Genomic DNA, 22760 nt, shown 5'->3' on the forward strand with positions numbered 1-22760 from the left:
GTGAATAACCTTCCAGGAGAGACTGGATGACACAGTGAATAACTTTCCATGAGAGACAGGATGACACAGTGAATAACCTTCCAGGGGAGACAGGATGACACAGTGAATAACCTTCCAAGAGAGACAGAATGACACAGTGAATAAACTTCCAGGAGAGACAGACAAAAGTGTCTGCTAAATGGCATATTATTATTATGATTATTATGACAGTGAATAACCTTCCAGGAGACAGGATGACACAGTCAATAACCTTCCAGGGGAGACAGGATGACACAGTGAATAACCTTCCAAGAGAGACAGGATGACACAGTGAATAACCTTCCAGGAGAGACTGGATGACACAGTGAATAACCTTCCAGGAGAGACAGGATGACACAGTGAATAACCTTCCAAGAGAGACAGGATGACACAGTGAATAACCTTCCAGGAGAGACTGGATGACACAGTGAATAACCTTCCAGGATACAGGATGACACAGTGAATAACCTTCCAGGAGACAGGATGACACAGTGAATAACCTTCCGGGAGACTGGATGACACAGTGAATAACTGTCACATACTCATTTTACAGGTGAGTAAAGGTGTGGACATGTCAGCTGTACACTGAACCTTCACATTCCATGATATTTCCAAGCGATGAATACCATGTCCTTATTGAGTCAGTATACCGAGTAAGCTATTTCGTGCTTCTTAATAAGCAAATTGTTATGAGACTGAAATGCCCGTAACAAGACTGAGTCATGCTTCCTAATAAGCTAATTGTTTACGAGACTGAAATGCCCGTAACAAGACTGAGTCATGCTTCTTAATAAGCAAATTGCTACGAGACTGAAATGCCCTTAACAAGACTGAGTCAATAGGAGGAGGGGTCTGTTTCAGGAACAATGGAACTTCTGTCAGGCTCAGGTTACTGCAGGACAGTAATGTCACTAGGACTCTACATCCACACAAATGTGAGGGGAAATCAAAATACAACACTTATCATTTTAAAAGTCATACAACAATTTTATCAAATGGATTTTAATCAGATAATTCGACATAATGTTCACAAAAATAAGGACTTGAAAAAGGGCCGGTCAAACCAAAAATCCAAAATAAAGATCCATACCTTTTTTATACAAAAATGATTTACAAAAAATCCCTTCGGCTTCAAACAAACAACATTGTAACTTCAAACCTGCAGCATTCAGAATCCAGTTTTGTAATATAGAGATAAAAAAAAACAAGCTTTTACAAAACAAATCTGGTAAGAAAAATTACATTTAAATAAAAAAAATTGCACTCCTTTGTACATTCATAAAAGCTGACAATGTTTGAAATGTTTTGACAGTTTCAATAGAGCTTTGCATGTCAGCAGTCCACACAGAACAGCAGGGGGGCGTCCCAAATAGCACCCTATTCCCTAAATAGTGCACTACTACCCAATGGGCCCTGGTCAAAAGTAGTGCACTAAATAAGTAGTAGTATGCCATTTGGAACGCATCCATGAGGAAACATTTCATTATGAAATAAATCTCCTCTTTTTAAAACAGTGAAAAAGCAAGACGACCCTCTCCCTATCCCCCCCCCTTCTACCTCGCCTTAAAAATAGTGGACATATACACAACTTTTAAATAGTTTTCTATTTTCGTCAGGGTTGGGATCAATTCCATTTTCAATTCAGTCAATTCAGCGAGTTAATTCAAATTCAATTCACGAACTGAAAAATAAATTGACCGCAACCCTGCTTTTCACACAGTTAGGACTAATCCTAATTTACACTTAAATTGAATTTTCACTTAGTCATGCATTGATATCAACGGGAGACCAAGTGAAAATTCGACGTAAGTGGACGTTAGGATCCACCCCATCAGACCTGGGTTGCAAATACTTTAAACATTAATTTAAATCCTTTATCTGACCCTGTTTGAGTTTGCCTGGATTAATAAACCAATAGAAACGTCTCAAAACGTCAAACCCTGCCCATCTTGCACTCCAGGCAGACTCAAACAAATGCTAGATTTTTCAAGTGTTTGAAACCCAGATCTGCGCCCCTTAGCCCCGTCCCATTCTTCCTATTGGTTGTAGGGTTTGGTCTTGAAGCAGGTCCCGTCCTCGATCATGTTGAGGAACATCTTCTCGTACATCTTGTGTATGGAGGAGGTGGCGATGATCCGGTTGATCTTCTTGATGCTCCTGAGGAGCGGGCGTGGTGCCCCCTGCTGCCGGAGCCTGCTCAGGCTGTGGGCCAGACCCTTTAATTGATTAATTAATTGATTGATTAGGTTCATTTAAATAAATACAAATACAGACAGTAATTGTTTTAACTATCAAGGAGAACACAAAGTTATCAAGTATTACTTATTTCCATTGTGTTCCTTTCGTCAAAACTAAGGCAATCGGAAATGGGAAAACCAGCACACTTCTAATTGGAGATTCTTATCTAGTTGTTGGTGCGTAGAACAGAAAATTATCCATTAAGAAAAGGAATATGAGGAATGTCCACACTCAGTATTTGGCTAGATTAAGGCAGGCATGTTAATGTGCATGGTGGTGGCGGAGCAATACCTTATTGATGTCCAGGTCCTTGTTCTGGTTCTTCCAAAGGTGTAGGAGCTGCAGGAGGTACTGCTGGGAGCGGCATGAGGAGACCACGGCCCTGACGTCCTCCTCGTGAGCCCGGACCCCTGGGAGACTGTCCATCACCGTCAGGAGGTCACCCATGGTCAGGTTCTTCAAACCTGCACACCTGGACACCTTCCGCTCACAGTTGTTCACACCTGAGATAACAGGGTAGAGGAGGAACTCAGGTTAAAACTGATACTACTGTTAGACACCTGGACACCTTACACTCACAATAGAGGGAAAGGGTAATGGAGAAATATTAGCAATGAAACGACTTAGCCACCTGGACTATAGGGCTGGCACAATTACCGTATAACCGTGTAACCGACGGTTATGGATGAAGACCATCATGAAAATAAAATAACCCTCAAATAATGTTTTATTGTTTTGTGGAACAAACAGCTGACTAAAGCCGGGATGGCTGGGCATTCGTGCGGTTGATTCAGTTTCTGCTCTATCATGGACTCTACAACTTGCTGAAACAAGCAAGGTGTTGTAGCAGATGAGCCTTTGGTTGCCTAGGCAACACCCCCCTCCCTGCAGCGGCAGCACATGCAGTCAGAAGCAGAGGAGAACGTTTTAATTTTCTTTGTTGTTGTTGCTATTCCAACGGTTACTACGGTGACTACAGTCTTAACCTGGACACCTTCCGCTCACAGTGGTTCACTGGATAATAGGTATGATGAGCTCAGGACGTAACAGGACCCTCTCACTGGATAATAGGTATGATGAGCTCAGGACATAACAGGACCCTCTCACTGGATAATAGGTATGATGAGCTCAGGACGTAACAGGACCCTCTCACTGGATAATAGGTATGATGAGCTCAGGACGTAACAGGACCCTCTCACTGGATAATAGGTATGATGAGCTCAGGACATAACAGGACCCTCTCACTGGATAATAGGTATGATGAGCTCAGGACGTAACAGGACCCTCTCACTGGATAATAGGTATGATGAGCTCAGGGACGTAACAGGACCCTCTCACTGGATAATAGGTATGATGAGCTCAGGACGTAACAGGACCCTCTCACTGGATAATAGGTATGATGAGCTCAGGACATAACAGGACCCTCTCACTGGATAATAGGTATGATGAGCTCAGGACATAACAGGACCCTCTCACTGGATAATAGGTATGATGAGCTCAGGACGTAACAGGACCCTCTCACTGGATAATAGGTATGATGAGCTCAGGACGTAACAGGACCCTCTCACTGGATAAACGTCTTCAGGACATAACAGGAAGTCATTTGCAGCAGCCAGTAGCAGAGCTCTACTAAACGGATCCTACTGACCTTGAATGACGCCGTAGAGTTTAACCTGATCTTTGTTCTGTTCTCTCCAGAGTCTCAACAGGAGTAGTATCTGCTGCTGGGGGGAGCAGACCTTTTTCAGCCTCTCCAGACTCTTCCTGTCAACCCTCTTCCCAGGCAGGCTCTCCAGGAGACGCTCCAGGGGGACGGAGGACAGACGGAGGGACGCCAGAGACTGGAAGATGGCCTCCTCACACAGCGACACGTCTGAGACAGAGAGGGAGAGAGAGGACACTGACGTTACATCCTGGTACTTACGTACTTGTTTTCTTTATGATACATTGAGATCTTGATTGATCCTGTGTGAAGAGCCAGATGTGTTAGGTTTGCTCTATTGGGACCATAATGGTATCTTATTCCAGAAACAGACTTTCTGTGTCAGGTTATACCAAATAAACATTTGTTAACTCTATTGAACAGATGACGAGCACCAGTTCACATGAAGACCTCAACACCTGTGGAGATGGACCTCAACATCCCCTGATACGGGTCACTGCGATACGTCACACAGCAGACCTGGTGTGATGGAACACAGGTGTTCTGTGTGTGTGTGCATCGTTCCGGTTCTAGAATGAGAACTCAGTACTGTGTTTGGTCTCCTGGGAGACTCATCAGGCTCACTCTGATGTGGTGTGGTTATGTGGTGTGTGTGTGTGTGTGTGTGTGTGTGTGTAATGGAGGGTGTCCAGTCATTACCAGACCAGATAATGAAAACATCACTTCCTCTCACTTCTTTGTTCCATCCCAGCGGCGACACACTCATTTCCCTCACAGCCTCTCCTCCTTCCTCCTTATTTAGTTCAGACTTCGACTCCCAAATGGCACCCCTTTCCCTTTATAGTGCGCTACTTTTGACCAGGACCCATAGGGATCTGGTCAAAAGTAGTGCACTATATAGGGAATAGGGTGCCATTTGGGATGCAAATCTGACTTTCAGCATTTTCTCAAATCTAATCTAACTGAACATTGGCTTGGATTTGAATCCAGCGTTGGCAAAGACATTTTCCCCTCAATTTGACATTTGTACTTCAAACTATTTTCTAATTCATTGCAAACAATCTGTGGTGTCACCATAGAAATACAATGACTGAATCATTGTAATTGTATGGGTGTCATATCCCACTAAAACAAATTCTGAATTAATTGTTAAGGAGAGCATCACTCCCCTGGGAAAGTAACAGTTCTGGGTGTTCTACTCTGATAGTTGTTAGTCATGCTATAGGAACTCAGTTTAATGTGAATAGTTCATTCTCGTGGAAGTCAACCTCCCCCTGATACGTCTCACTGTGATACATCACACAGCAGACCTGGTGTGATGGAACACAGTTGTTCTGTGTGTGTGTGCATCGTTCCGGTTCTAGAATGAGAACTCAGTACTGTGTTTGGTCTCCTGGGAGACTCATCAGGCTCACTCTGATGGGTTGTGGTTCTGTGGTGTGTGTGTGTGTGTGTGTGTGTGTTCTCAGCAGCATTCTTCATGGTTTCAGCCTGAGTAAGACCCTAAACCAGGGTTCCCCAACAGGTGGCCTGCGGTCCAGGTATTTCTTTATTGGCCCCTCAAGTTTTCTGAGCAAATAAACAAAAAACTATTAATGGTTGGACATAAAAGACTGTAAAAACACCAGGAAATCAGCTCCAAGGGATTTACATTTTGGAAATCTAAAGTAAAGTATAAAGTATTCCCATGCATAATAGAGAGATATATGTGATTGTATACAAATGTAAGCAAGGTTTGAAATGATTATGTATTAGTGAAATATTATATCTGTTTGGGCTTCTTGCGGTTAACTTGCAGTCTACAAATTATCTGTAATTATATTCCGGCCCCACGACTGCTCAAGAAGAAAACGGACCGTGGCTGAATCTAGTTGATGATCCCTGCCCTAAACCCATGTCCTCATGTCTCCTCTTTGACTGACTCAGTTTCCTCTTTGGTCCAAGCTTCCAAGGTCCAGGATACAACAGTCACACACACTAATCATTACATCATGGCTCTTGCTGGAGTTACTGGAGTTAGTGGGATGACGTCAACCTGTTGCTCAGGTGAAATGCTGTAGGCAGCTGAGACCAACTGGGTTTGAACATTTGTTGCCTGCTGCTGCAAGAGTTTATCCGCTGAGATTAAGCCTAGGTATTTTCTTGGGGAGCTAAAACAAGTCTTCTAGTCTCAGGCAAAGTTACTCATGAACCTCTTTAGTCAGTGTGAAGCTGAGCCGGGTTGTCGTGCAGTGCTGTAGATTAGAATTATTCACTCCTTTTTAATAAACATTACATGGTGTGTGTGTTGTGGCTCAGTTGGTAGAGCATGACGCTCACAACGCCAAGGGTAGTGGGTTTGATTCCCACTGGGGCCACCCACACAAAAAAAAGTATGCGTGCATGACTGTAAATCGCTTTGGATAAGAGCGTCTGGCATATATCACCATTATCCTGTATGTTCTCACCAGTGTGACACTGCGTGTGGTGATGGGAGCACTCCAAGACAGATCCTTTAGCCTCGTTCTCACACAGTGTGTCCTGGGTGGTGGTCCCCAGTCGGAGGGTCTTCAAGCCCAGCTCAGAGCAGTTCCTGTGGGACACACACGGCTCGCTGGCAGACACCCGGCTGGAGAACAGGCCCTGCGGACACGCCTCACACACTGTGTCAACCTCTGGTGTACCTAGGGGAGAAACACAAACAAACAAACTTCAATTTATGAACCAAGATGAGTTTTGTGAGTGGAAGTGTGGAGTTTCTGTAGCATTGTTTAGAGAGGAGTAAACTACAGCTCTCCTAATAGAATGGGTGTCAACGGTATCTACCACATCCTGTTTCAGAACAGAGAAGAAGTGAGAGTCAGAGAGAGTATAAGGTCCTTCATGCATCCAGTAGGATGATCTTTGACTTGGGTCCCCACCACCCACAGAGATGACAAGGCATATGACAAGGCATATTTGTGTGAGAAAAGATAACAAGATGACAAGGCATATGACAAGGCATATTTGTGTAAGAACATTAACTCACAGGTCTATATGAAATTACAAGTGACCAGCAGAGGTCATGGATCCTCAGGTTGACAAGCCATACAGTGCATTCGGAATGTATTAAGAGCCCATGACTTTTTCCACATTTTGTTACATTACAGCCTTATTCTAAAATTGAATTTTTTTCTCATCAATCTACAAACAATACCCCATAATGACAAAGCAAAAACTTTTTTTTACAAATGTATTAAAAATTAAAAACTGAAATATTTCATTACATAAGTATTCAGACCCTTTACTGAATACTTTGTTGAAGCACCTTTGGCAGCGATTACAGCCTGGAGTCTTCTTGGGTATGACGCTACAAACTTGGCACACCTGTATTTGGGGAGTTTCTCCCATTCTTCTGTGCAAATCCTCTCAAGATCTGTCAGGTTGGATGGGGAGCGTCGCTGCACAGCTATTTTCAGGTCTCTCCAGAGATGTTCGATTGGGTTCAAGTCCGGGTTCTGGCTGGGCCACTCAAGGACATTCAGAGACTTGTCCCAAAGCCACTCCTGTGTTGTCTTGGCTGTGTGCTTAGGGTCGTTGTCCTGTTGGAAGGTGAACCTTTGGCCCCAGTCTGAGGTCCTGAGCGCGCTGGAGCAGGTTTTCATCAAGGACCTCTCTGTACTTTACTCCGTTCATCTTTCCCTCGATCCTGACTAGTCTCCCAGTCCCTGCAGCTGAAAAACATCCCCACAGCACGATGCTGTCACCACCATGCTTCACCGTAGGGAATGGTGCCAGGTTTCCTCCAGACGTGACGCTTGGCATTCAGGCCAAAGAGTTCAATCTTGGATTCATCAGACCAGAGAATCTTGTTTCTCATTGTCTGAGAGTCTTTAGGTGCCTTTTGGCAAACTCCAAGAGTGGCTTATTTTACTGTGTTCTTGGGGACCTTCGATGCTGCAGATATTTTTTGGTACCCTTCCCCAGATCTGTGCCTCGACACAATCCTGTCTCGGAGCTCTACGGACAATTCCTTCGACCTCATGGCTTGGTTTTTGCTCTGACATGCACTGTCAACTGTGGGACCTTATATACACAGGTGTGTGCCTTTCCAAATCATGTCCAATTAATTGAATTTACCACAGGTGGACTCCAATCAAGTTGTAAAAACATCTCAAGGATGATCAATGGAAACAGGATGCACCTGAGCTCAATTTCGAGTCTCATAGCAAAGGTCTGAAAACGTATATAAATAAGGTATTTCTGTTATTTATTTTTAATACATCTGTTTTTGATTTGTCATTATGGGGTATTGTGTGTAGATTGATGAGGAAAACAATTAATTTAATCAATTTTAGAATAAGGCTGTAACGTAACAAAATGTGGAAAAAGGGAAGGGGTCTGAATAGTTTCCGAATGCACCAGTATCATACTGTATTCCTCACATTGGCAACAATGCATTTAAGAGCTGGGGTCAGACTTGCTCCAGTCAAAAGACCTCAAGTGTGCCTGAACCTGCCTCACAACAACCATCTGAGATCGTTATAACAGATCTAGCTGTATGATGAAGAAATCAGAGTTGGGGTAAATTCAATTTCAATTCCAGTCAATTTTGAAAGTAAACCAAATTTCAATTCCAATTCAAAATGTTCCTTATTGAAAAGCATTGAAGACAATTGGAATTGGCATTTCAGTGTACTTCCTGAATTGACAGGGTATTAAATGGAATTGACCCCAACCCTGGAAAACATTCCATTGTGATCTTCAGACCTGGTGGTGACCACTAGTGATTCATTTTCTGTATCATGTCTTTCCTCTGGAAAATACAGTATGATACTGGTTCAACTGGAAGGGCTCCAGGAATACAGTATGATACTGGTTCAACTGGAAGGGCTCCAGGAATACAGTATGATACTGGTTCAACTGGAAGGGCTCCAGGAATACAGTATGATACTGGTTCAACTGGAAGGGCTCCAGGAATACAGTATGATACTGGTTCAACTGGAAGGGCTCCAGGAATACAGTATGATACTGGTTCAACTGGAAGGGCTCCAGGAATACAGTATGATACTGGTTCAACTGGACAGGGTCCAAATAATGAAAAGCTGAGTACTCAACCCCTTTGTTATGGCAAGCCTAAATAAGTTCAGGAGTAAAGATGTGCTTAACAAGTCACATAATAAGTTGAATGGAATAACTGTGTGCAATAATAGTGTTTAACATTATTTTTTAATGACTACCCCATCTCTGTACCCCACACATACAATTATCTGTAAGGTCCCTCAGTCGAGCAGTGAATTTCAAGCACAGATTCAACCACAAATACCAGGGAGGTATTCCAATGGTTTCGCAAAAAGAAGGGCACCTATTGGTAGATGGGTAAAAAAACAAAAAAAACGTTGAATATCCCTTTGAGCATGGTGAAGTTATTAATTACACTTTGGGTAGTGTATCAATACACCCAGTCACTACAAAGATACAGGCGTCCTTCCTAACTCAGTTGCCGGAGAAGAAGGAAACCGCTCAGGGATTTCACAATGAGGCCATGTGGTGATTTTAAAACAGTTACAGAGTTTAATGGATGTGATAGGAGATAACTGAGGATGGATGAACAACATTGTAGTTACTCCAAAATAATAACATACAGTGGCTTGCGAAAGTATTCACCTCCCTTGGCATTTTTCCTATTTTGTTGCCTTACAACCTGGAATTAAAATGGATTTTTTTTGGGGGGGGTTGTATCATTTGATTTACACAACATGCCTACCACTTTGAAGATGCAAAATATTTTTTGGGGTGAAACAAACAAGAAATAAGACAAAAAAAACACTTGAGCGAGCTTAACTATTCATCCCCCCAAAGTCAATACTTTGTAGAGCCACCTTTTGCAGCAAATACAGCTGCAAGTCTCCTGGGGTATGTCTCTATAACCTTGGCACATCTAGTCACTGGGATTTTTGTCCATTCTTCAAGGCAAAACTGCTCCAGCTCCTTCAAGTTGGATGGGTTCCGCTGGTGTACAGCAATCTTTAAGTGATACCACAGATTCTCAATTGGATTGAGGTCTGGGCTTTGACTAGGCCATTCCAAGACATTTAAATGTTTCCCCTTAAACCACTTGAGTGTTGCTTTAGCAGTATGCTTAGGGTCATTGTCCTGCTGGAAGGTGAACCTCCGTCCCAGTCTCAAATCTCTGGAAGACTGAAACAGGTTTCCCTCAAGAATTTCCCTGTATTTAGCGCCATCCATCATTCCTTCAATTCTGACCAGTTTCCCAGTCCCTGCCAATGAAAAACATCCCCAAAGCATGATGCTGCCACCACCATGCTTCACTGTGGGGATGGTGTTCTCGGGGGGATGAGAGGTGTTGGGTTTGCGCCAGACATAGCGTTTTCCTTGATGGCCAAAAAGCTCAATTTTAGTCTCATCTGACCAGAGTACCTTCTTCTATATGTTTGGGGAGTCTCCCACATGGCTTTTGGCGAACACCAAACGTGTTTGCTTATTTTGTTCTTTAAGCAATGGCTTTTTTTCTGGCCACTCTTCTGTAAAGCCCAGCTCTGTGGAGTGTACGGCATAAAGTGGTCCTATGGACAGATACTCCAATCTCTACTGTGGAGCTTTGCAGCTCCTTCAGGGTTATCTTTGGTCTCTCTGTTGCCCTCTGATTAATGCTCTCCTTGCCTGGTCCGTGAGTTTTTGTGGGCGGCTCTCTCTTGGCAGGTTTGTTGTGGTTGAATAAGAAAAGGAGAGTCTCACACTCTAGGAGCTCAGACGCAATAATTTAATAACCTAATAACCAACGTTTCAAGTGTTCTACTCCGTTAGCCAGCACCTCGCCTATATAGGTGTGCGTTTCTTTCGCCTTCATATTAATAGGTTTGTTGTGGTGCCATATTCTTTCAATTGTTTAATAATGGATTTAATGGTGCTCCGTGGGATGTTCAAAGTTTCTGATATTTTTTTATAACCCAACCCTGATCTGTACTTCTCCACAACTTTGTCCCTGACCTGTTTGGAGAGCTCCTTGGTCTTCATGGTGCCGCTTGCTTGGTGGTGCCCTTTGCTTAGTGGTGTTGCAGACACTGGGGCCTTTCAGAACAGGTGTATATATACTGAGATCATGTGACAGGTCATGTGACACTTAGATTGCACACAGGTGGACTTTATTTAACTAATTATGTGACTTCTGAAGGTAATTGGTTGCACCAGATCTTATTTAGGGGCTTCATAGCAAAGGTGGTGAATACATATGCACGCACCACTTTTCCGTTATTTATTTTTTTGAATTTTCTGAAATAATTTTTTTATTTCACTTGACCAATTTGGACTATTTTGTGTATGTCCATTACATGAAATAAAAATAAAATCCATTTAAATTACAGGTTGTAATGCAAAAAAACAAGAAAAACGCCAAGGGGGATGAATACTTTTGCAAGGCACTGTAAATAACAGACTGAAAATAAAGAAGCCTTTACAGAATAAAAAATATTCCAAATCATGCAGCCTGTTCGCAATTATGCTCGTCATCGGCAAGGACTAGGTCTATCCTGTTGTTACCCCTGGCCTGGATAGACCTGGACCGATCACTGCCTGGATAGGCCTGGACCGATAACTGACTGGATAGAACTGGACCGAACACTGACTGGATAGACCTGGACTGACCACTGACTGGATAGACCTGGACCGACCACTGACTGGATAGACCTGGACCGACCACTGACTCTTTACTCATCATTTCACTCTGCTGTATAAGGAACCATACTTTGTAGAAGCTGAACTCAAGAAGAAGAACTCAAGCTAAAAAGAAGAACTCAAGCTAAAAAGAGTCATCCTAACTGTCTGATACAGAGACAGAGAGGAAGGATGGAGCTGAACTAGTCTAACTGTCTGATACAGAGACAGAGAGGAAAGATGGAGCTGAACCAGTCTAACTGTGACACAGAGACAGAGAGGAAAGATGGAGCTGAACCAGTCTGTCTCCAATAGAATCTGACATGTTTCTATTCATCATCTCTCACAGAGACGTTCAACAGACTATTGCTAGTAAAATTCTGGCCAGAAACAAAACCCTCCTCTCCACTCTTCTCCTCTCTCCTCCCTTCTTCTTTCCTCCGCTCTCTCTTCTTTCCTTTCCTTTCCTTCACCTCTCCTCACCCCTCTTTTCTCCCCTCTCCTCCCTCCTCTTCACCTCTCCTCACCCCTCTTCTCTCCCCTCTCTCTCAGCCTCTCCCCTCCTCTTCTCATCTCCTCTCTCCTCATCTGGCCTGGAATACGTCTGAATCACAAACCAGGACTGAAGGCTGAGGAACGTTATGATTAAAAGGAGGGGAAGGAGGCCAGTGAGAACGAAGTACAAATTACAAAGACGTAGTTTAGTGTCTGGCGTGATCTTGATCCTGCTTAGCTTTGGTAGTGTCCCAAATGGCACCCTATTCCCTATTTAGTGCACTACTTTTGACCATAGGGCTCTGGTCAAATGTAGTGTACGATATAGGGAATAGGGTGTCATTTGGGACATAACCTCTGAGTGATCTGACAAGAGAGGAGAGATCCTGGTGATGATAACAACCAGGCAGCAGAGTTATTCTGTCTGATGACTAGGCCTGCCACTCACAGCTCTGTCTCTTTCTGGCCCTCTGCCAACACACTGATTACTACCAGTTGGCTCTCATAGAGAACAGAACAGGTCAGGACCATACACCAGTGGATTCTGGGTGATGTAGAGTACAGTACTATTATATTATAGACTGATTAGACCTACCACAGGCTGAGTAAACACTTCCCCCTCTGAGGACATGGGCTGACTACGAATAACATTTGCAAACCATTATGTATGAGTATATAACTGGAAGTAATAATTAAAAGAGAGGGAAGACCTTCAGCCAAGTTAAATAAACCAACAGTAGTTAAATAATGAAAAAGAGACTCCAGCACCATAGTTTCATTTGCATCTCAAAACATAATTTCAGTCAATCAATTAATTAATTCATTTGTTCATTGTAATTACACATATATCACCTACCTAGAGCCGCCACGCCGTAGCCAGGTTGACAGGGGGTGTGTTTGATGCAGAACTCCACCACCAGGTGGTAGCCTGGCACACACTCACACAGCTGGTCGTGGGTGCTGTTACACTCCTGCCTCACCAGCTGCCTCTCCTTGCAGACCGTCGTGCAGTACTGGCAGCTGTCGCCCCAGTGCCAGTGTTCTGAGAAGGACCGGTCGGGGCACGGCGAGCAGGCGGTGGGGGTGTCGGCGGTACAGTGGGTCAGGACGGCCGTGCCGGGCGGACACTGGTCACACAGGAGGAGTTCAGAGGTCAAGGGGTCGTGGTGCTGGTACTTGGGGGGTCGGACCTCGTGGGACGCCCAGGAGAAGGAAATGGTGAAGAGCTGTGGAGAAATAGAGAGAGAGAGAGAGAGAGAGAGAGAGAGAGAGAGAGAGAGAGAGAGAGTGAGGGGGAAGAAAGAGGGAGGGGGGAGAGAGAGTGAGGGGAGAAGAGAGAGAGAGTGGGGAAACAGAAAGAGAGAACAGAGAGAGAGAGAGAGAGAGAGGGGAAGAGAGAGAGTGAGGGGGAAGAGAGAGAGTGAGGGGGGGGGAGAAAGAGTGGGGAAACAGAAAGAGAGAACAGAGAGAGAGAGAGAGAGAGAGAGAGAGAGAAGAGGAGAGAGAGATACAGATAGATAAAGAGAGAGTCAGAGAACAGAGAGAGAGAAGAGGGAGAAGAGAGAGAGAGAGAGAGAGAGAGAGAGAGAGAGAGAGAGAGAGAGAGAGTGAAAAAGAGAGAGAGAGAAAGGGAGAGAGGAGAAACCCCAGATTAGACAGAGCGGATGTTTACAGCCTAGCTGATGCCAGAGACACTAAGCATTCAGGCTTTTCTTGTTGTGATTGACCGGGTGTAACCCAAGCCTCTAGTGATCGACTGAGTGACTGAGTGTTATATGAAGCCAGAAACCAGGCAGTACTAAATAGAAGCTTGTCTGTGATTGACAGTGTAAAGCAGCAGTAAGCAAGGCAGCAGCCTTCACCGCTGTGGCCCAGATGTCAATTCTCCCTCCGTGGACTTCCCCCTACCCCACTGCCATGAAAAACACTGTGTCCAGTCAGCAATGTCCCTCAGCAAATCTTGGCCTGGGGTGACCTATACTGTCCTGGGGTGACCTAAACTGGCCTGGCCTGGGGTGACCTATACTGGCCTGGGGGGACCTATACTGGCCTGGGGTGACCTATACTGGCCTGGGGTGACCTATACTGGCCTGGCCTGGAGTGACCTATACTTTCCTGGCCTGGGGTGACCTATACTGGCCTGGGGTGACCTATACTGGCCTGGGGTGACCTATACTGGCTGCAGGCCAAATAAACATGGAGCATGGAGACTGAAAAAGTAGGGAGGAGCCTGATTTACCAAGCCAATTTTATTTTACTCCTGGGGAATGCCCCTGTGCATTCTGTACATGGAAGTTCTGGAATAAAGACGTTGTTGAACTTTTAACCTTTCACCATTCAGTTGGAAGTCACCATTCAATGACATTCTGCTACAGCACTCTAGACCAAAATTACACGCTGCTCTGTCGCCCACAATTACAATGTTCTGATCATCTGAAGGGAAGTCACATAGGATGACTCCTGTGGCCGCTCGCCGGCTGAGAGGGAACGTACATCCCCTCAATCAGACAAGAGGCTGAGGGGGAACGTACATCCCCTCAATCAGACAGAGGCTGAAAGGGAACGTACATCCCCTCAATCAGACAGAGGCTGAGAGGGAACGTACATCCCCTCAATCAGACAGAGGCTGAGAGGGAACGTACATCCCCTCAATTAGACAGAGGCTGAGAGGGAACGTACATCCCCTCAATTAGACAGAGGCTGAGAGGGAACGTACATCCCCTCAATTAGACAGAGGCTGAGAGGGAACGTACATCCCCTCAATTAGACAGAGGCTGAGAGGGAACGTACATCCCCTCAATCAGACAGAGGCTGAGAGGGAACGTACATCCCCTCAATCAGACAGAGGCTGAGAGGGAACGTACATCCCCTCAATCAGACAAGAGGCTGCGTCCCAAATATATCCCTATTCCCTTCATCGTGCACTACGTTTGACCAGGGCCCATAGGACTCTATAGGGAATAGGGTGCCATTTGGGATGCATAAAGAGTTTGCTAGTGTATTACACAGTAGTCAGTCAAGGAGATGTTATTCAGCTCGTCAGTGTCCAAACCGCTGAATGACACGAGCGTTGAAATCAGGGTAGGAGCGTGATTTAAAATCGAAATATTACTTCCTCTAACTAACTCAGGGCATGGAGTGTGATTTCAAGTCAAAATATTACTTCCTCTAACTAAATTGCTGTAGCCTAAATCGCTTTCCATATTCAACCTAAACCACCATCTACCCCGGAGGTATGACAGACAGTCATTTCGATGTGTATAATTTCCTGCTTTAAGCAGTGAGGAGGAACACACCCGGCAGCTGACTGAGAGGAACGCACTGGAGGACCTAGTCTGCGTCCCCCAAATGGCACCCTATTCCCTATATAGTGCAGTAGGGCTCTGGTCAAAAGTAGTGCACTACATAGGGAATAGGGTGCCATTTGAGACGTGAGACGCACACCTAGGCTATGTCCTAATTATCTCTCCTTCCTCCTAAAGTGTGCACTTGTTCACTTCCCTTAAAGCCCCAATGCAGTCTTTTTAATGTTATTTTTTAAAATCATCACTGTATGTCTAATAAATCACTGTGTTTGTTTATTTCATGTAAATAACTCCAAATATATTTTTGATCATTTATATCCCTGAGCATCCTTTTGCCATTGAAATGCGCAGTCCGATCGTATGGGCGTCAATACATATTTTTATTTGTTTACATACACGGCCCTGATTGGCGGATAGGATCGTCTAGACTCGAGCAGGGGTCTCCAACTGGTCGATCCCCAGCTACCAGTAGCACGCAGCCCACCTATGAGTGTCTCCCCAAACAATTTGAAAGTACTTGCAATTTTGACGTGTTCCAATGCAAACTGTCATAAACAAACCTCACAAGTATCAGACACCGCGAGCTCCCAGCTACTATCTAATCAACGCAACATTGACATTATCCCACCCCTGGTTAGCCACTATTGGCTTAAAAAGCTCAACCAAAAACAATATCTGCCAATTAATTTCCAGCAATATTGCCCCTGTCTGTCTGTGTGGTGTGAGCGTTTGTCTATCACTCCGTGTGTAGCCAGTTGATGTGATAACCGTCTTGTGGGTTGACAGAAATACTTTCCCCAAAAACATTCTCAATTAAATGTTAACTGCAAAGTAGGCTTACCTGGCAGAAGTATTTAATGAGTAGATGTAATTTGTATCTATAATTTGTTATTTGCTAACTTTGCCATGAAATGAGCAGGAGCAGTACAGAACCATTGCTAGACCGGCGTGTTAGACCGCACGTTCTTCACTCGCTAGACATATGCATTTAAAGGGCCAGATGCCCCATTAAAGAGGAATTACACAAAACAATCAAAATTGTTCCAGACCTGAAGAAAAAAAAAAGGTATTCTGATGCGATGTAAGCATTAACATGGACTCAGAACATCAAATGTTGTTGTTCCTCTATGAACAATTGTTATTTTGAGAGTGAAAAACTAAAAAACGGAAAAAACATAAACAGAATTTGGGGAAAAAAATCACAGATTTTATAGGGCCCCCATTAGGGTTGTTTATCAACCATTATTTTACCAGGTCTATTGACAGAAAACATACTGCACTACTTTCTCTTGTACACTAAGGACTTGGGAAGAGTTGCAGGCAAAAAAAAAAAAAAAAAAGCTCTTATACTAAAAAGGACAATATCATAATTTTCATAATTTGAGAGTGTTATTTCGACCTCAAAGTGTGGAAATATCATTAAAAAAACTGGAAAAGCACATTTTTGACTGCACTGCCCTTTTAACTAATTTGAAAGGAGATGACTGGTGAAATATGGTGCAGATTCCCACTAGCCCATCCCTGCACCGATCCAATGCTTTTAGATTTGTGGGAAGTACTGAACGAATGCACACTTCAGCAGAAAGTAGACTCGCCTCCAGCCGTTCTAAATTCGGCAAATCATGTCAAGCAACACAAGACTATGGAGGACCAAACGTATGCACGCATAGCGGTGCGTGCCTTTGGATAACAGGGTCGGTTACATGGTATGTACTGCTAGGCCTGTTTCAATGGAGGATCAGAAGGCCGGAGAGCTGAGCGATAGATCGATGGAGTCAGTACTGGTGTGCAGGAGGGGATTTCAGCTCTTTAGAGGCATCAAACACACCAACAGACTGACCTCTATCTAAATTGACTGCTGTAAAATCCCCCCCATTATAGGCCTCAAAAGTTGCGTCCCAAATGGCACCCTACTCTCTACATAGCGCACACTACTTTTGACCAAAGCCCTATAGGCCATGGTCAAAAGTAGCGCACTATATAGGGACTAGGGTACCATTTGGGATGCAGAGAAAAGCACTCTACTAGTGGGAGGCCTGGCATCAAACAGCTCCTCTCAGTGAAATCATAAAACCATCAACGACCCCAGCTATGAGCAGATGAGATGGGCAGCTAGCCATAATAACATACACATGCCATGAGACATTACAACTTAATAAGCCTGTGTTGTACATAATGACAATCTGACATGCTCAACTCTTACAATAAATATTTGGGTTAATAAACCCACCCACTAACTTTTAGAAACATGTAACAGTACACACAGGTAGCCAAGTATTAAAGCAAAACAGTAGCAGCCATAGCAGAGAGTCATACCCTATGTTTCACTGCCTCTGCCTCTGATTTCTGCAGCGTTCCATCTAACAGTTTAGGAATTATGAGTGGGAGGCTGTAGCAGGAGTTTGGCACAGTCATGTGGGTTAATGATTAACGAAAGATAATATAAACATTTCCAGCTAAACTGTGTCTGATATATATACAGTACCAGTCAAAAGTTTGGACACACCTACTCATTCCAGGGTTTTTCTTAATTTTTACTATTTTTTACACTCTGCGGTCCGACTCATCCCAAACCATCTCAATTGGGTTGAGGTCGGGGGATTGTGGAGGCCAAGTCATCTGATGCAGCACTCCATCACTCTCCTTCTTGGTAAAATAGTCCTTACACAGCCTGGAGGTGTGTTGGGTCATTGTCCTGTTGAAAAACATATGATAGTCCCACTAAGCCCAAACCAGATGAGATGGCGTATCGCTGCAGAATGCTGTGGTAGCCATGCTGGTTAAGTGTGCCTTGAAGTCTAAATAAATCACAGACAGTGTCACCAGCAAAGCACCCCCACACCATCACACCTCCTCTTCCATGCTTTACGGTGGGAACTACACATGCAGAGATCATCCGTTCACCCACACCACGTCTCACAAAGACACGGCGGTTGGAACCAAAAATCTTCCATTTGGACTCCAGACCAAAGGACACATTTCCACCGGTCTAATGTCCATTGCTTGTATTTCTTGGCCCAAGCAAGTCTCTTCTTCTTATTGGTGTCCTTTAGTAATGGTTTCTTTGCAGCAATTCGACCATGAAGGCCTGATTCACACAGTCTCTTCTGAACAGCTGATGTTGAGATGTGTCTGTTACTTGAACTCTGTGAAGCATTTATTTGGGCTGCAATTTCTGAGGCTGGTAACTCTAATGAACTTATCCTCTGCAGCAGAGGTAACTCTGGGTCTTCCATTCCTGTGGCGGTCCTCATGAGAGCCAGTTTCATCATAGCACTTGATGGTTTTTGCGACTGCACTTGAAGAAACGTTCAAAGTTCTTGAAATGTTCCATATTGACTGACCTTCATGTCTTAAAGTAATGATGGACTGTCGTTTCTCTTTGCTTATTTGAGCTTTTCTTGCCATAATATGGACTTGGTCTTTTACAAAATAGGGCTATCTTCTGTATACCCCCACTACCTTGTCCCAACACAACTAATTGGCTCAAACGCATTAAGAAGGAAAGAAATTCCACAAATTAACATTTAAGAAGGCACACCTGTTAAGTGAAATGCATTCCAGGTGACTACTTCATGAAGCTGGCTGAGAGAATGCCAGTTGTGTGCAAAGCTGTCATCAAGGCAAAGGGTGGCTATTTGAAGAATCTCAAATATAAAATATATTTGTTTGGTTACTACATGATTCCATATGTGTTATTTCATTGTTTTGAAGTCTTCACTATTATTCTACAATGTAAGAAATTGTAAAAAATAAAGAAAACCCCTTGAATGAGTAGGTTTGTCCAACATTTTGACTGGTAGTGTATATAAACTCTAAATAGAAAGGTGTTCCTGTAATAATTTCCACAGTATCTGACAACAACTAGAAGAGTAGAGAAAGAGGATAGAAACAATGTGTCTCAGTGTTTCAATGTTATTAGAGTAGACTGTTATGACACAAACACAACACTCTACTGACTGCATCACTACTACTGCTGATATAAAAGAGGAAGTTACTGTAGTCGCTGTACAGAAGCTTCCCTGCAGGATGAAGTGTTCCTTTCTTAAAAAACGTTAGGTGGTGTGTATGTGTGTGTGTGTGTGTGTGTGTGTGTGTGTGTGTGTGTGTGTGTGTGTGTGTGTATGTGTGTGTGTGTGTGTGTGTGTCTTTGTGTAAAGCCTCAGTATTTGACAAAAACCCAGAATTGTGTTTATTCTGCAGGGCGTTACAAGGTGACCTTTTGACGCACCTCTCTCTGTCTCTCTGTCACCTCGTGAACGGCTAATTTTGGGGAAGTTGTCTCTAACTGACACCACCGAGTGCAGACACCACCGAGCTCAGAGCATAAAGATAAAGGGTTCAAAGATAACAAGCCACATGCAGAACAATTCCCATAGAAGAATGGCTCCATGGCTCTGCTTACAAATGAATATCACCTGCATTCATTTACACAGGAGGCAAGTGTAGCCTATCATATCAGACACAGTGTATATCTGTGTATCAATGATTTAAGAATAACACACACACACAGACTATATAAAGAGTTCAATGAAAATTGAATAATGTTATTTTCATACAAGTTCTCTACTGGTTCCTATCTGATACAGATCTCAACATGGACATATGCAAACCACTTTATGAGGCCCAGATAGGAAGAAGCATGCAAAACACATAAAAGGAAACAACTGTGCTTTCTGTACCAAAACAGAGAGGTGAGAAGAGGTGCACTACACTACTAGCAGTGTAATAACCTAGCATTATTATGGCACATCATCTCCTGAGTACTAACACGCAGTTGGACCAGAAGAAAGCACTTATAGGATAAATTCTCACAGCAGTCGCTCACTATCTATGGAATCCTGATTCACTTAAAATTGGTCCTACAAGAAACAAAACATGACCTACATTTCAACTCCATTAGCCTATTGACTTATTAAAATATATACTACTGCAGGACATGGTTCCTTTTTTTGTATTGGTTTAGGAAAATTAAACACATTATGTGTAAGGTTGGGAACCATCATTAACCAACAAGCTATGCAAATTCAGCTCGAAACAAATTCAGTCATGACACACAAAGGTAAAGAAGGAGAGAGTTTAAATACAATACACACCTGGTCAGAAGAGTCATGTGGTCGAGAAATATTGCTGCATGTTGGCGATTAGGCCCTATGAAGCCGATACTATTTATAATAGTCAATGACGCATTCCTCATAATAAACATTATTGACTTAGTTTACATTAAAATACAAAATAGGAAATATTTAATAGCAATTTGATCAAAACTTTCGTCCATACAACGACTAGTTCGCTTGTTTCAAAACAATCAACGTTTGAAACTTCTCATTTCTATTAATATTAGTCTCCCCTTCACCAAAGACGAAGAGCTTCTATCATCAAAGATGCTTTAAAACACAGAACAGACTACCTACCTGTGCTGCGTTTTGTTGAAGAACAGCGCATCGCATCGAATACAACCGGCATTTATCGTTCATCGGCACACTGTTCTAATCTCACAATTCACTCATTGAAATAATCTATTCAATCGTTAGAATAAACCCCCTCGTCAAACATAGTCCACGGATAATATAAACAACGTGAAGGTAAAATACTCACCACATATAATTTCATTGCTGGCTGTGGTCTCATAATGTGAGCGCTCATCTCTGTCTCCTCTGTTGTAGAAATCCGTTAGGACGAGACGAGGTTGTTTCCATACTTATACTTAGGAAGTGTGCCCACCCACTTTGGTGGCATTACGACTAGCGGGCTTCTTCGCTTTGCTTTCTTACAGGGTTTCTCCCTAAAATAAATGCATACTTGCTATGATTGCGTCATCACTTACGTATACTACAGAGGCAGGTTTTTAGAACATCCACTTATGGCCTAGCAATGGAAATTAAAATTAATTGTTTACAATTTGATTTATCATGCCGTTAACTCATATGAACCAATAGCCTAATAAGTTATTTAAAAAATACTTATTAAAATAATTACATGAACAAAGCAGGGCATTGATCATTCTTGCCTAATACCTGTAATGCCTAATATATTGGTTATTGTTGTCTCCTTCCCTGGACGGGGAAGACAAGGGATTGGTCCAGAGAGAGGTTGGGTGACATGTGTCAAGCCCATCTTGAGAAGACAACAACCTCACAGAGGATGAACCATATCCATAAAAAATACCTAACATATTTCCTGGTATATTACAGACAGAACGTCATATACTGTACAGTGAGTCCCTTCACAAAGTATTCATACCCCTTGACTTATTCCACATTTTGTTGTGTTACAGCCTGAATTCAAAATATTAAAAAATCTCACCCATCTACACAGAATATCTCATAATGACAAAGTGAAAAGACGGGTTTTTAGATGTTTTTTTCTCTCCAATTTTATTGAAAAGGAAATACAGAAATATCTAATTTACATAAGTATTCACATTCCTGAGTCAATACATGTTAGTATCACCTTTGGCAGCAATTAAAGCTGTGAGTCTTTCTGGGTAAGTCTCTAAGAGCTTTGCACACCTGGATTGTCTCCCAGTGTCTATTGGAAAGCAGACTGAACCAGGTTTTCCTCCAAGATTTTGCCTGTGCTTAGCTCCATTCCGTTTGTTTTTATCCTAAAAAACTCTCTAGTCCTTGCCTATAACAAGCATACCCATAACATGATGCAGCCACCACCATGCTTGAAAATATGAAGTGGTACTCAGTGATGTGTTGTGTTGGATTTGCCCCAAACATAAAGCTTTGTATTCAGGACATAAAGTGTATTTCTTTGCCACATTTTTATGCGGCAAAGAAATTCTTTGCCACAGGATGCATGTTTTGGAATATTTTTTATTCTGTACAGGCTTCATTCTTTCCACTCTGTCATGTAGGTTAGTATTGTGGCGTAACTACAATGTTGTTGATCCATCCTCAGTTTTCTCCTATCACAGCCATTAAACTCTGTAACTGTTTTAAAGTCACCATTGGCCTCATGGTGAAATCCCTGAGCGGTTTCTTTCCTCTCCGGCAACTGAGTTAGGAAGGACAGCTGTATCTTTGTAGTGACTGGGTGTATTGATACACCATCCAAAGTGTAATTAATAACTTCAACATGCTCAAAGGGATATTCAATGTCTGCTTTTTTTAAAACTCTTCTCAACTGAGGGACCTTACAGATAATTGTATGTGTGGTGTGGGGTACAGAGAGGAGGTAGTCATTCAAAAATCATGTTAAACACTATTATTGCACACAGAGTGAGTCCATGCAACTTACTATGTGACTTGTTAAGCACATCTTTACTCCTGAACATATTGAGGTTTGCCATAACAAAAGGGTCGAATACTTATTGACTCAAGACATTTCAGCTTTTCAATATTTTTTTTATTTTTTTTTAAGTATAAAAACATAATTCCACTTTGACATTATGGGGTATT

The 22760-nt window shown here is 43.0% G+C and overlaps 1 protein-coding gene across 1 annotated transcript; it reads right to left on the reverse strand.

The window, feature by feature from the left end:
• Positions 1-1040: 1040 nt before the first annotated feature.
• Positions 1041-21083, reverse strand: LOC121585473 (tumor necrosis factor receptor superfamily member 11B-like). Its single transcript, XM_041901816.2, has 6 exons — positions 20950-21083; positions 12903-13272; positions 6367-6582; positions 3905-4129; positions 2548-2759; positions 1041-2234 (listed from the first exon to the last, which is right to left on the reverse strand). The coding sequence occupies exons 1-6, from the start codon at positions 20995-20997 to the stop codon at positions 2055-2057; spliced, it is 1251 nt and encodes a 416-aa protein (XP_041757750.2). The 5' UTR covers positions 20998-21083; the 3' UTR covers positions 1041-2054.
• Between the last annotated feature and the right edge of the window lie 1677 nt (positions 21084-22760).

The sequence above is a fragment of the Coregonus clupeaformis genome, chromosome 17 (assembly GCF_020615455.1).
Source record: "Coregonus clupeaformis isolate EN_2021a chromosome 17, ASM2061545v1, whole genome shotgun sequence".
Lineage (NCBI taxonomy): Eukaryota > Metazoa > Chordata > Actinopteri > Salmoniformes > Salmonidae > Coregonus > Coregonus clupeaformis.

What these genes read in the sequence shown, in the direction of transcription:
- LOC121585473 (XM_041901816.2), bottom strand. Translation starts at nt 20,997, where the DNA reads ATGAGCGCTCACATTATGAGACCACAGCCAGCAATGAAATTATATGTG. An exon ending in CAGCAATGAAATTATATGTG is followed by an intron (nt 13,273 to 20,949) that starts GTGAGTATTTTA and finishes ATTTCTCCACAG; the next exon opens with CTCTTCACCATTTCCTTCTC. An exon ending in ACTCTACGGCGTCATTCAAG is followed by an intron (nt 2,760 to 3,904) that starts GTCAGTAGGATC and finishes CTGTTATCTCAG; the next exon opens with GTGTGAACAACTGTGAGCGG.